Source organism: Elaeis guineensis, chromosome 6, assembly GCF_000442705.2.
Source record: "Elaeis guineensis isolate ETL-2024a chromosome 6, EG11, whole genome shotgun sequence".
In the NCBI taxonomy this organism is placed as follows: Eukaryota; Viridiplantae; Streptophyta; class Magnoliopsida; order Arecales; family Arecaceae; genus Elaeis; species Elaeis guineensis.
In genome coordinates this window covers 49,073,792-49,085,856 of record NC_025998.2, presented here as the reverse complement: position 1 = coordinate 49,085,856, position 12,065 = coordinate 49,073,792, and the positions used below count along the sequence as shown (strand labels likewise).

Below are 12,065 nucleotides of genomic sequence, written 5' to 3'. Positions count from 1 at the left end.
AATTATTTTGATCATGAATATATTTAGATTAGATTTAAAATAATTTATGATTTATAGTAATTTTAATGAAATAAATTCAGATATAAAAATTGATTTTAAGATCGAAATTGGATGTTGCATATGATGTAATCTATAGAGATCTAAATTTTTATATGATGCATGTGATGTATAAATAAAATTTAGATCAAATTAATAAAAGTTTAATTGTTAAACTTAGATCTAAAAATTAGTTTTTAAGATCTAAAAATTATGACATATGATGCATGCCTCACGTGAAACCCTAGTAAAATAGTTTTATAATTGAAACACATATTTTATATACTTAATTGAGAATTAAGAGTAAAAGATCTAGATTTGAGAATTGAAGATCTTAAGATACCTCATAAATCGATAGGTAGTGGGTTAGCTCAAATCAGGTTATCTAACTGGAACAGACCTAGGGTTAGAAACCAATATAGATTAATTAAAAAAATTGATTAAATCTAATCAAATATTGAATTAGATTAGATCAAAATTTTTTTAGATTAACCTCAATAGTTGTAGCTTGATCAAGTCCATAATTTTGACCATACTAAATGGATCTGATAGTGGCTTAATGATTTAGCCCGAGTTCTTTGGCTGATCAAATCGAAACTAATTGATCAATTGATATCTAAGATAAGTATGATAATTAGACCAATTTTTTTTAATTGACAGTCCGCTTGTCTGATCATTTTGATGGTATCTAAGGCAAGCCAAAGTAGACCCTCCCACCGATCTCATTTATCTGATTAATTTGATAGATTATATTTTGATTAGAATACTGAATGATTTGAGCTGATCGATGCTATTAAGATAAATCAGTTTGACTAATTTAGGTATCTCTGGGCCAGCTTATCTTTAATCCTCTTCATGATTTGATGAAGTCAGTGGGAGGATTTATGACTTACAAGTCAATTTTTTATCTTATTTTTAAATCATTAAATCAAATCATTTAAATTATTAGGTCTTTGAAATAATACAGTTATGGGGATAACTTGTTCATAGCCTCCCATTAAGTTGTATGATAATGAGTTCAATATTCTAAATAAGTATTAGAGGTGCCACACGCTTAATGTTTATTGGGTATTAAAATTATCATTCATCATATGACCACCTTGTTGTGCCTTTCAGATCAATGATCAGGTTGGCCGAGCCACACTCATGCCTAGACATCCATTTGTTAGATACACTTGGTGTAGTCATGTTAATGGTTAGATCAAACTAAAATTTTTGGTGGAGGTGCTATACGCCTACTAAAGAAAAATCTGGGATAAAATCAATTACTAAAAATTATTTAGAAAAATAATTGGTTAAGAACCTACCCATAGATGCACAAAGATTAGTCGAGCCACACTCAAGCTTGAATACAGTTTATGTGGATTTTAGTATCTGCTAAGGGATTAATGTAATTCCTCGAATTGAAAGTAGAGGCTACCAATTCATATAAAATAGTAGAAAAACTTTTAAAATCTATGTCTTTAGGATTAAAATAATTCATATACTAACAGGTCGTTAATTTTTTTTAGCAATGGCCAACACACTATCACTCTGCTCGCTATTAGACAGTAACAAGCTTATCAGACTCAACTTCGATAGCTGGTATCGAAAGTTGAAGATCATCTTGGAGTATGAGCGGATCCTGTATATGCTTACAGATCCAACACCTGAAGAACCTACTGCGAATGCACATGGTATAATAAAAGACACTTATCAGAAGTGGCTCAATGACCATACTACAATACGTTGCATCATGAGGGCAGTCATAAATGATAAGTTTAGCTGTAAGTTCAAGGATGCACAACCAAAACAGATGATTCAAATATTGAATGAGTTCTTCGACACTCCTGAGAATGCTAAGAGACATAAAACCTCCTATGCTGTGTTCAATGCCTGTATGCGAGAAAAAACGTCAGTCACTGATTGTTGACCTCAAGATTGATTTTGATGATAACAAAAGTATTTGAATATAAATTATTGAATTACTAACATTATTTTTGAAGATGTCTAGCTTTAAATTCAATATGCTCACTTGTTTCAAGTGTTTCTTGAAAATCAAATGAAGAACCACTACTCAAGAGGTTTGCAAAGGCACTCTAGACTAGACACATCTTGGAAGAATTTTAATGAGGAATAAAATCAAGTAAATAAGATAAGTCTAGCCTACAAAGAAAATTGAAGAAGAAAGGCTATTAAAGGACTAATGGCATGCTTGGCATGTAAACTAAGCTGACCCAGTTTTAACTGAGCCAACCCAGTGGCAAAGAACAGTCAAAAAACAGAAAAGCTGAAGTTTCATGGAGCAGTTCAATTAGCCGATCCAGTTCAAAGTGAGTCGAACCAGTTCCACTGAGCCGATCCAGTTCAGACTGAACCGACCAATCGAGCAGTAGAGTGAAAAAGGTAGAAAGGTTAATTTTCAGCCTCCTGATACTGAGCCAACCAAGTTTAAAAGTGAGCCGACCCAGTTCAACTGAGCCGACCAACTGAGCGATGGAGCATAAAAGGTAGAGAGCATAGCCTGCAGACATTGAGCTGACCCAGACAAAATTTGATCCGACCTAGTTGGAAATTGAGCTGACTCAAAGGAAATTGAGCCGACCCAGTCCTGTAATGGTTAGTTTTTCAGAGCAGCTATGTTTTCTCCAACAAGCTTCTTACAATCATTCTCTCTTCTCCAACAGTTAGGACATTACATGCAGCCTCTCCAAATATCTTAGATGGGTGGGAAACCTCTGGGATTTAAATAAGGAACACCTTGGAGCATTGAAGGGACTTTTTTGGAGAGTTTTGAACTAACATTTAAGAGCATTCAGGTGCATTCAAGAGAGTGAGCTGAATTATGAAAAAGGAAGAAGTGATTCTCTGAGATTCCTTTGTCCTTCCAACAATCCTCAAAGTGAGAAGTTGGAGACAAGCATTGAAGATCTTCACCAACTTCTCCCAAGCATTCAAGGAGAAGAGTTCAAGCTAACAAGCAAAGCGACTTCAACTCTCTTCTCTCTAGCTTTCATTGAGTTTTTCTTGTCCCAACTTATTTTCTATTGTATTTGTTTTAAGTTTCTTGAGGTGAGAAACTTGGATTTGTCCAAGCATCGAATTGGATGGTTGTAATTAGTTTGATTGGTGAGCCAAGGATAAAACCAATTGGGGTTGATTGTTAGCCTGTGTAAAACAATCATTGTACGGGTGTAGTTGGTGAGCTAAGGATAAAACCAACCAGATTGGATTGTGAGCCCAAAGAAAATAATCAGACTGTAATTCTTGTAGTGAATTATAGTTAATTTTCTAAGTGGTTTACTTAGGGAGTGGACGTAAGTACTGAGTTTGATGCTGAACCACTATAAAATTTGTGTTTGTGATTGTGTTCTTATTTTTCTTATTGTTCTTACTTCTTGCATATAGTTTACTTATCTTATAAAGCACTTAGTTGTTAAATTTCTACATACAAGAAGCTTAAAATTTTTAAATTTCCAATTCACCCCTCCTCTTGGGTAGCCATCCTTGGGCAACAAGTGGTATTCGAGCAAGTGCTCTAATATTAATTGTTGATCTAACGGTTAAAGAGTTAAAGGTTAAATGGCAAACTCAATTAGGACTTCATTGGTTGAGAGGCAATCAACCAATAGACCTCTGCTTTTCAATGGTACTAACTATACCTATTGGAAAGTAAGAATAAGGATATTTATTCAAGCACGAGATTATGACATGTGGAATGTCATAATAAGGAGCCCATACACATCCACTATAATGGTAGATGGCATGTCCATTCCCAAGTTCGAAAAAGATTGGAATGAACATGATAAGAAACAAGCTCAACTCAATGCCAAAGTAATGAGTGTCTTATATTATGCTTTGGATGCTAATGAGTTTAATAGGATATCAATATGTTTATCCATCAAAAAAATTTGAGATAGACTTGAAGTCACCCATGTGGGTACTAGTCAAGTCAAGGAGTTAAAGATAAACATATTGATACATAAGTATGCACTATTCAAAATGAAACCACATGCAACAATCACTGAAATATTTACTAGATTCATAGATATTTTGAATGGATTAAAAAATTTAGATAGAGATTATTCCAATAGTGATGTAGTGCATAAAATTCTTAGGTCTTTTTCAAAAAATTGGGAGCCAAAGGTGACCGACATTCAAAAGGCAAAGGACCTAAATAAGTTAGCCTTGGAAGAACTTATCGAATCGCTCATGACACATGAGCTCAAAATGAACCAAGACAAAGAAGAAGAGGTAAAGAAGAAGAAAAGTATAGCACTCTGTTGACCCCATGATTGATTTTGATGATTGTAAAATTTTGAGTAATTATGATTCTAACCATGTGCTTCAAGAGTGGTTGTAGGTCTTTCCTAATGTTTAAATTGAAGAAACAATCCATAAAAAAGATCTGCTCAAGATTCATTAAGTCAAAGATTTTAAAGAAGAATTTTTAAGTTTCAGACTCAGTGGAGCCAACCCTAGAGCAAAAGAAGCCAACTCCTTCACTAAAATGAGCATTAAAATGAGCAATTTCAAGTTTTAGGAGGATTGGAGTCAACCCCAAGAAGATTGGAGTTGACTCTAGCATGTTGAGACAGTGTTGGCACATAGTCGAGCCGATTTGAAGAAGATTCGAGCTGATTCTCTCAAAAAATAGAAAGCCAATTTTTAGACTCTATGGTCGAGCCGACTCGAGACCACTTCGAGCCGACTCGAAGGCAATTGGAGTCAACTCCAAGGAAAAAAGAGTTGACCTCAAGCTCGAGATAGACTCCAATGGCTAGTTTCTGCACTTCTCCAATGGCCTGATTTTCACTCCAACGGCTAGTTCAACCCCTCCAACGATCCAATCTCCATCTCCAGCCATTGAAGAGCATATTTAAAGATGGAGATTCAAAGGAAAAAGAAGTGAAATAGATTGAAAGAAAAAATTATTCAAATTTGAGTGAGCCCCATTGAATATGCAAAAGAAAGAGAAAAGAGAGGAGTTTGAGCTACAAATTTAGAGAGCATTCAAGAGTGATCATCCATAATTTTTGAGCATTCTCTCAGCCTTCAAAGAAGAGAAGACAAAGTTACAAAAGCAATCATTCAACCTCTTCTTTGCACTTCAAAAAGAGTTTCTTTTTGTATTTCATTTTATACTGAATTTATTTACTTATATTTTTATTTTTTTACAAGTTTTTTTGGAGGAAAGAAATTTGGGGTTAGGCCCACCCAAGCTCGAAATTGAACAAGTGTAAGATTTAGTTGGTGAGCTCAGAAATCCAATTGGGTTGTTAGTGAGCGCAGAAAACTAACAGTATAAAGATTTTGATTGGTTGACCTAGGTTAAAACTAATTGAATTTGTTTGTAAGCCTGAAAAAATAAACACACTATAATCAAGGGTGGATTATAGTGAAAATCCTAAGGAAAGCTTGGAGAGTGGACGTAGGAGCGGGTTGCTCTGAACTACTATAAAATTCTTTATATTTGTATTGTACTTTCTCTTATTTTACCACTTTACTTATCTTGTATGCTTTGAATTTCAGCTTAGCATAGTTTAAATCTTGTATAGTTATTTATATATCTTAATTCTACTACTACTCATATTGCATATTCACCACAAACACTCAAATTAGTTTATTTTGAAGCACATACTTATCTTAAATTTTAATTTAGCTAAAAATTTTAATCAACCCAATTTATCCTCCCTTTTGGGTTGCTACCTCTGGATAATAAGTAGTATCAAAGCAGGTGCTCTGTTATTATTTATTGATCTAATGGTCAAGAGCTAAAGATCATGGCAACCCCAAGTGGTTTTACATTCACCGAAGGATAATCCACCTCTAGGCCACCACTTTTTGATGGAACAAATTATTCTTTTTGAAAAATTAAAATAAAGATTTTCATACAAGCTCTAGACTATGATTTGTAGGAAATCATAACTAGAAGACCATACATACCCATAATTAATATTAATAGAGTTTTTCTTTCCAAGTTCAAAAAGGATTGGAATAAATATGATAAAAAGATGGCACAATTAAATATAAAAGCCATCAATATTCTTTATTGCTCTCTTGATGTACAATAATTTAATAGAATATCCACTTATACATTGGTTAAAGAAATTTGGAAAAGATTGGAAGTGACTCATGAAGAAACAAGCCCAGTGAAAGAGTCTAAAATTAACTTGCTTATTTATAAATATGAAATATTTAAAATAAAAAAATATGAATTAATTTTTGAAATATTTTTCAAATTTACTGATATTATAAATACTTTAAATGGCCTTGATAAGACTTATTCTAACTATGATCTTGTTTGCAAGGTGTTGAGATCTTTACCAAAAGAATAGGAAGTAAAGATGACGGCCATACAAGAAGCAAAAGATCTCACAAAGCTATCCCTTGAAGAGTTGATGGGTTCATTCATGACCCATGAACTAAACATAGCTTTAAAAGAAGAAGAATAAGAGCCAAAAAAGATGAAGACCATCGTCTTCAAATCCACCACACAATATGAAGAAAGCGATGAGTCAGAATAAGAAGAAGAAGAATAAGAAGAAAGTGATAAAGATGAGGACTTGGCACTTTTGACAAGAAAATTCAAAAAGTTCCTCATGGAGAAAAACATGAAGAAGAAAGAGAATGAAGAAAAAAAAGATCACTAGCAAGCACCCTAAAAGAGAAAAGAAAAGAGCTATGCTAGGATTATAGGGAGATAGTGACATGTCAAATTCGGATGAGGAAGAGGAGAATGCAAGTTTTTGCCTCATGGCCATGGAGGATGAGGTAAATCATAAAAACTCTTTCAATTTTACTTTTGATGAATTATTTGATGTCTTCAATAAATTAATGGATGAGTTCAACAAGTTAAGGTAGAAAAATAAAGAGCTCAAAAAAATCAAATCATAGCTTAATGAAAGAAAAGAATATTTTAGCAAATGAATAGGAAGAATGGTTGAAATCTGAAAAATCATTGGCTAAGGAAAATGTTGAGCTGAAAGAAAAATGTGAAAGGATGAAACTCCTCCTAAAGGAAAATAAAAATCTCTAAAAGAAAAGAAAGAGCTTTTGGGAAATGATGAAAAATTAAGAAAAGAGATTGAAGTTTCGAAACCAATAGCTGAAAAGTTTATCCTTAATTTTCAAAATCTTCAATCAATGATAAATAATAATGATAAGGATGTTTTCAATAAATCTAGTTTTAATCCTTTAAGAAAACAACAACATACTAGAAATATGACTACAAAAGCTTCATTTAAAAATTATTCTATCAAGTGCTTTAAATGTAATCAAATTGGCCACAAAATTCAAAATATAACTTTAAAAGAACTGGCCATATATTGGTTAAATAAATTTAGATTCCAAAAGAAATCTTAAGCACTAACTCTTACGGACCCAAGAAAGATTGGGTCTCAAAAATTGTGAAATAATTTTTGCAGGTATACCAAGGATCCAATGGAGTAAAAAAAGAAAAATCATTTTGGATGGATGTCTTGGAAATAAAATTGGATGGCTTGTGATGCTTGATAAAATCTAAACTTTTCTTATATCATGCCATCAATATTTTTTGAATGTGTTTAGAGGAAGTGATTGATTTTGATGATTTATTATTGCTTGTAATTTGAATGATTGAGCTTATTGATTTTATACTAAAATCAAATTCTACATGCTCTCTTCTATGTATCATGTCTAGTTGATATATGCTAAAATTATCTTCAAATTGAGCATGATCTTTTAGCTTCCCCATATCACTTTATTCTTTGAATATTTAAGTCAAAATAAGCATGATTATATATGAATCCATTTGATTGCTAAAATGATAGATTGAACTAAATTTTGGCATTCCTCCATAAAATATTTAATTATTGAAATTCTCTTAAAATTTGTATGATCTAAGTAATTGGAGATAAGACATTCATAAAAGATTGTGTGCTAAATTTCTTGCATTGTATTTTAGACCAAACCCCTAAGGATTTGCAAAATCTCCTAAATGAACCAAAAATCATAGAGCTTTTATCTAGTGCCCCCCCTTTAATTAACTTTGTTTGATTTGAATTTGACACCCCCAAAGTTGATTGATTCTAATTTTTCTAAAATTGATCAAAATATCATCCTCAATTCTTGATTCGATCTCCACCTGATTTTTCCTTCATATTTGATCAAATTTTCATGATTGAAACTCCTTGAACTGTTTTCTGTTTTGAGAAGTCGATCTCAGTTTTACTGGAGCTAACCCCTTGATAGGAGTCGACTCATTTTTAAATGGAGTCAACCGCTATGTCAAGATAAGATTTTTAAACGATGGACCTATGGCTATGTTTATCCATCCTTTTCATTTCATTTCAAACTGAAACCCCTCCAAAACTCTTCCTCCTTAATCCAAGCCATTTTCACTCAATTCACCCTTGATTTCTTGTGATTTGGACCTTTATGGCCCCACGAAGTGAACCACTCAGAGATTGAGGCATCCTCATGTGGAGACGCCAAGCCCTAGCTGTTCTCCTCCTTCGAGCCCTCTTCCCATACTACAAGAAAAGAGCATTTTTATGATAAAATTATTTATGATGTAAATATTTTCGTTATCACTAATAGCATTTATGATGAAAAATAAAATTTATTATAAATAATAAAATATTTATAATGAAAATAATTTTTCATCACAAATAGTGGCATATTAGCGATGGAAAAACTATTCCATCATAAATATGAATTATTTTTGATAAATATTTTTATCATAAATAATACATCATTTATTTTAATTTTAAATTTCTAAATATTTATGATAAAAATATTTTTATCATAAATAATTTAAGTATTTATGATGGAAAAAGTTTTTTCATCGACAATAATTTTATTCCCAATGAAAATATTTTCATCATCAATATTTAGAAAAAAATAAAAAATTTAAAAAATTCAAAAATTAGAAATTATTTATGACAAAAATATTGAATCATAAATAATTGAGTATTTATGATGAAAAAATTTTTCATCATAAATACTCATTATTTATGATGAAAATATTTTCATCATAAATAGTTAAAAAAGTTAGAAGTTTAAAAAAATCAAAAATTACTCATTATTTATGATAAAAATTTTCTATCATAAACAAGTATTTTTTATGATGATAAAATCTTTTTCATCATAAATACTTGATTATTTATGATAAAATTTTTTTCATCATTAATAATTAAAAAAAAAATTAAAAAAATTAAAAATTACTAATTATTTATGATGAAAATTTTTCATCATAAATAAAAACTTTTTATGATGAAAAAAATTTTCATCATAAATACATAATTATTTTCAATGAAAATATTTTCATCACTAATAGTTAAAAAAATCAAAAATTAAAAAAAATCAAAAGTTAATTATTATTTATGATAAAAATTTTCATCATAAATAAATTATTTGTATGATAAAAAAAGTTTCATCATAAATACTTGATTATTTATGATGAAAATATTTTTATCATAAACACTTAAAAAAAATTAATACTTTAAAAAAATCAAAAGTTACTTATTATTTATGATGAAATTTTTCATCGTAAATAATGATTATTTATGATGAAACTTTTATTTTCAACATAAATATATTTATTTATGATAAAAATATTTTCATCATCAATATTAAAAAAATTAAAACTTTAAAAAAATCATTAAATTTAAATTTCTTATTTTGTCTAAGGTAACTGCATCTATTTTTTATAGCAGCTGTATATATCTTTTATCTTTTTATGTGGTAAAAAAATAAATATGAGTTATGATCCAAACCAAACTTTTTGTTTGAAAAAAATTATATGAAAGTGGATGATATTCATGGATTAGAATGAATAGATCCATTTGAATAAAATAAGCTATATGTTTATTTATGACGTAAAATTCATCTGCTCATCGCTGTCACTATTACTAGTGATATTAATGAATCTTTCTGATAGAGTGTTTACTGTAAGCTGCATGAAAGGAGCCTCCTTTCATGCAAAAATCATATAGTTAAAATAGTATATTCTAGCATGGCTTTTACGATCTCAAAAGATACCATATTTCTCGCATCGATCGATGCTCAAATATATCTCTGTAGGAATTCTAATCATGAGAAGATAAACAATATGAGCACTCATCTTCCTAGCAATGTAAAGCATAAATATAAGCTTGTGCTTTATAACACAACTTACACTATCCACAGGTCTGCTTTAATTTTGATTAATTGCTAGATCTTTGATGCTCACACAATTTCTGATGAATTTTTCAAGTTCGATCCTTACATGCATGCAATATATGAGCTTCTGGATCTCTAACTTTCTATCCCTATCTTATCTTTCAAATCTCAATCTTAATAAATTTCTCTCATGATCTCAGAATCACCGTGATATTCTCATACTCCGACTTTCAAAATGAGGACTCTAAGAAGAAGACGAGCTCCTTAGAGATCGAAGACCTCAAAGCTATCGATCTCCTATAGTATCCATTCCATTATGAAAGTTGAGGAGTTATTCTTATAAAAATTATTAGTTATGTAAATTAATTTTTTATCATAATTATATTTTTTATGTATGTAACTTTTTTGGAAGGAAATTTTTTTTAAGAAAAATCATAAATTAACTATTTATATAATTTTTTTTGATTAATAGAAAATTAATTTTTTTGATGAAATTATTTCTAAAAAAATTTTTTAGGGTAAATTTTTTTTAGATTAAAGAAAATTAATTTTATTTTTCATCATGAATATTTTTTAATGTCATTTTTTTGTTAAATTTTTTGATGAAAAATTTTTTTGATGGAAAAAATTTAAAATTATTTTTTACAAAATTATTATTAAAAAGATATTTAATTATTAGCAATATAAAATGAATTTTCATCATAAATAGTCTTTAAATTTTTTTATCAAATTTTTTAAGAAAATATATTTGCCACATAAATATATTTTTTATCGATAACCATATCTTAAAAATATTGTTTTAATCAATTTTTATGAACAAAAACTTTGTTAACTAAAAAAAAATTTTATTAGTGATGAAAAGTATTTTTTTAAAAAAACTATTTTAAAAATAATTTTTTTCTTTTTTTGAAGAAAAAATTGTTAGAGAGAAAATTTTTTTTTTGATAGTATTTATTAGCAACAAAAATCAAATTTTTATTGCTAATAAAATTATTAATGATGATTTTTTTTTGGTGACTAATAATTTATTTTTGGATGAAATTTTTTTAGAGAAAAAATTTTTTTAGTGAGAAATTTTTTTTTGACAGTATTTATTAGTGACAAAAATCAAATTTCCATTGATAATAAAATTTTTAATGATGAATTTTTTTTTCATTGTCAATCATTTATTTTTGGACAAAATTTTTTTAGAGAAAAAATTTTTTTAGTGAAAAATTTTTTTTGACAGAAATTATTGATGATGAAAATAATTTTTTATCGCTAATAATAGTATTAACGATGAAAATTTTTGTCGCTAATAGTTTTGCATTCAATGCACGTCAACTTGACGTCCCTTCGTACGAAACCTTCTTCCTTCCCCTCTCTTCCCTCTTCGAGCTCTCCTCTCTCCCCTCTCCTCTCTCTTCTCCCTCTCTAAGCTCTCCCCCCTCTTTTCCCACTGATGAGCATCTCTCCACCATCGCCGCTGCCTTTACCGTCCGCACCGTTGCCGTCTGTGCCTCCAATGCCGCCGTTGCCGTCCGTCGGAGGCAAGGGTTCTTCCAAACCCCTTGTTTTTTGGTTGATTTGGTCACCGGGGTGTAGAGGGGGTTGGGGGGCTAGGGGTAGGCGGCCGAGGATGACATAGGGCCCGGGGGTTCGGGGGGTAGAGGGGGATGCTAGGGTGGGCAGCCGAGGGCAACACGGGGTCGGGGAGGGGTTTGGGGGGCGGCCAGGGGTGACACGAGGGCGGAGAGGGGATCGTGGGAGGTCGGGGGTGACACAGGGGTGGGGAGGGGGTCGGCCGGCGGAGGGGGTTGCAGGGTGGATAGTCGGGGGTGACACGAGGGCGAGGATAGGGTCGGGGGGCAGCTGGGGGCGACATGAGAACGGGGAGGGGGCCATGGGCAGCCGAGGGTGACACGGGG

At 31.2% G+C, this 12,065-nt stretch overlaps 1 protein-coding gene across 1 annotated transcript; it reads left to right on the top strand.

Annotated features, from left to right (window-relative positions):
• Positions 1 to 1,549: 1,549 nt before the first annotated feature.
• Positions 1,550 to 2,371, top strand: LOC140858802 (uncharacterized). The gene is made up of 2 exons (XM_073260086.1): positions 1,550 to 1,913; positions 2,277 to 2,371. Exons 1-2 carry the CDS (start codon positions 1,550 to 1,552, stop codon positions 2,369 to 2,371), a joined length of 459 nt encoding a protein of 152 aa, XP_073116187.1.
• Positions 2,372 to 12,065: the final 9,694 nt, after the last annotated feature.

What these genes read in the sequence shown, in the direction of transcription:
- LOC140858802 (XM_073260086.1), top strand. Translation starts at nt 1,550, where the DNA reads ATGGCCAACACACTATCACTCTGCTCGCTATTAGACAGTAACAAGCTT. An exon ending in CTATGCTGTGTTCAATGCCT is followed by an intron (nt 1,914 to 2,276) that starts GTATGCGAGAAA and finishes GAGCCAACCCAG; the next exon opens with TGGCAAAGAACAGTCAAAAA.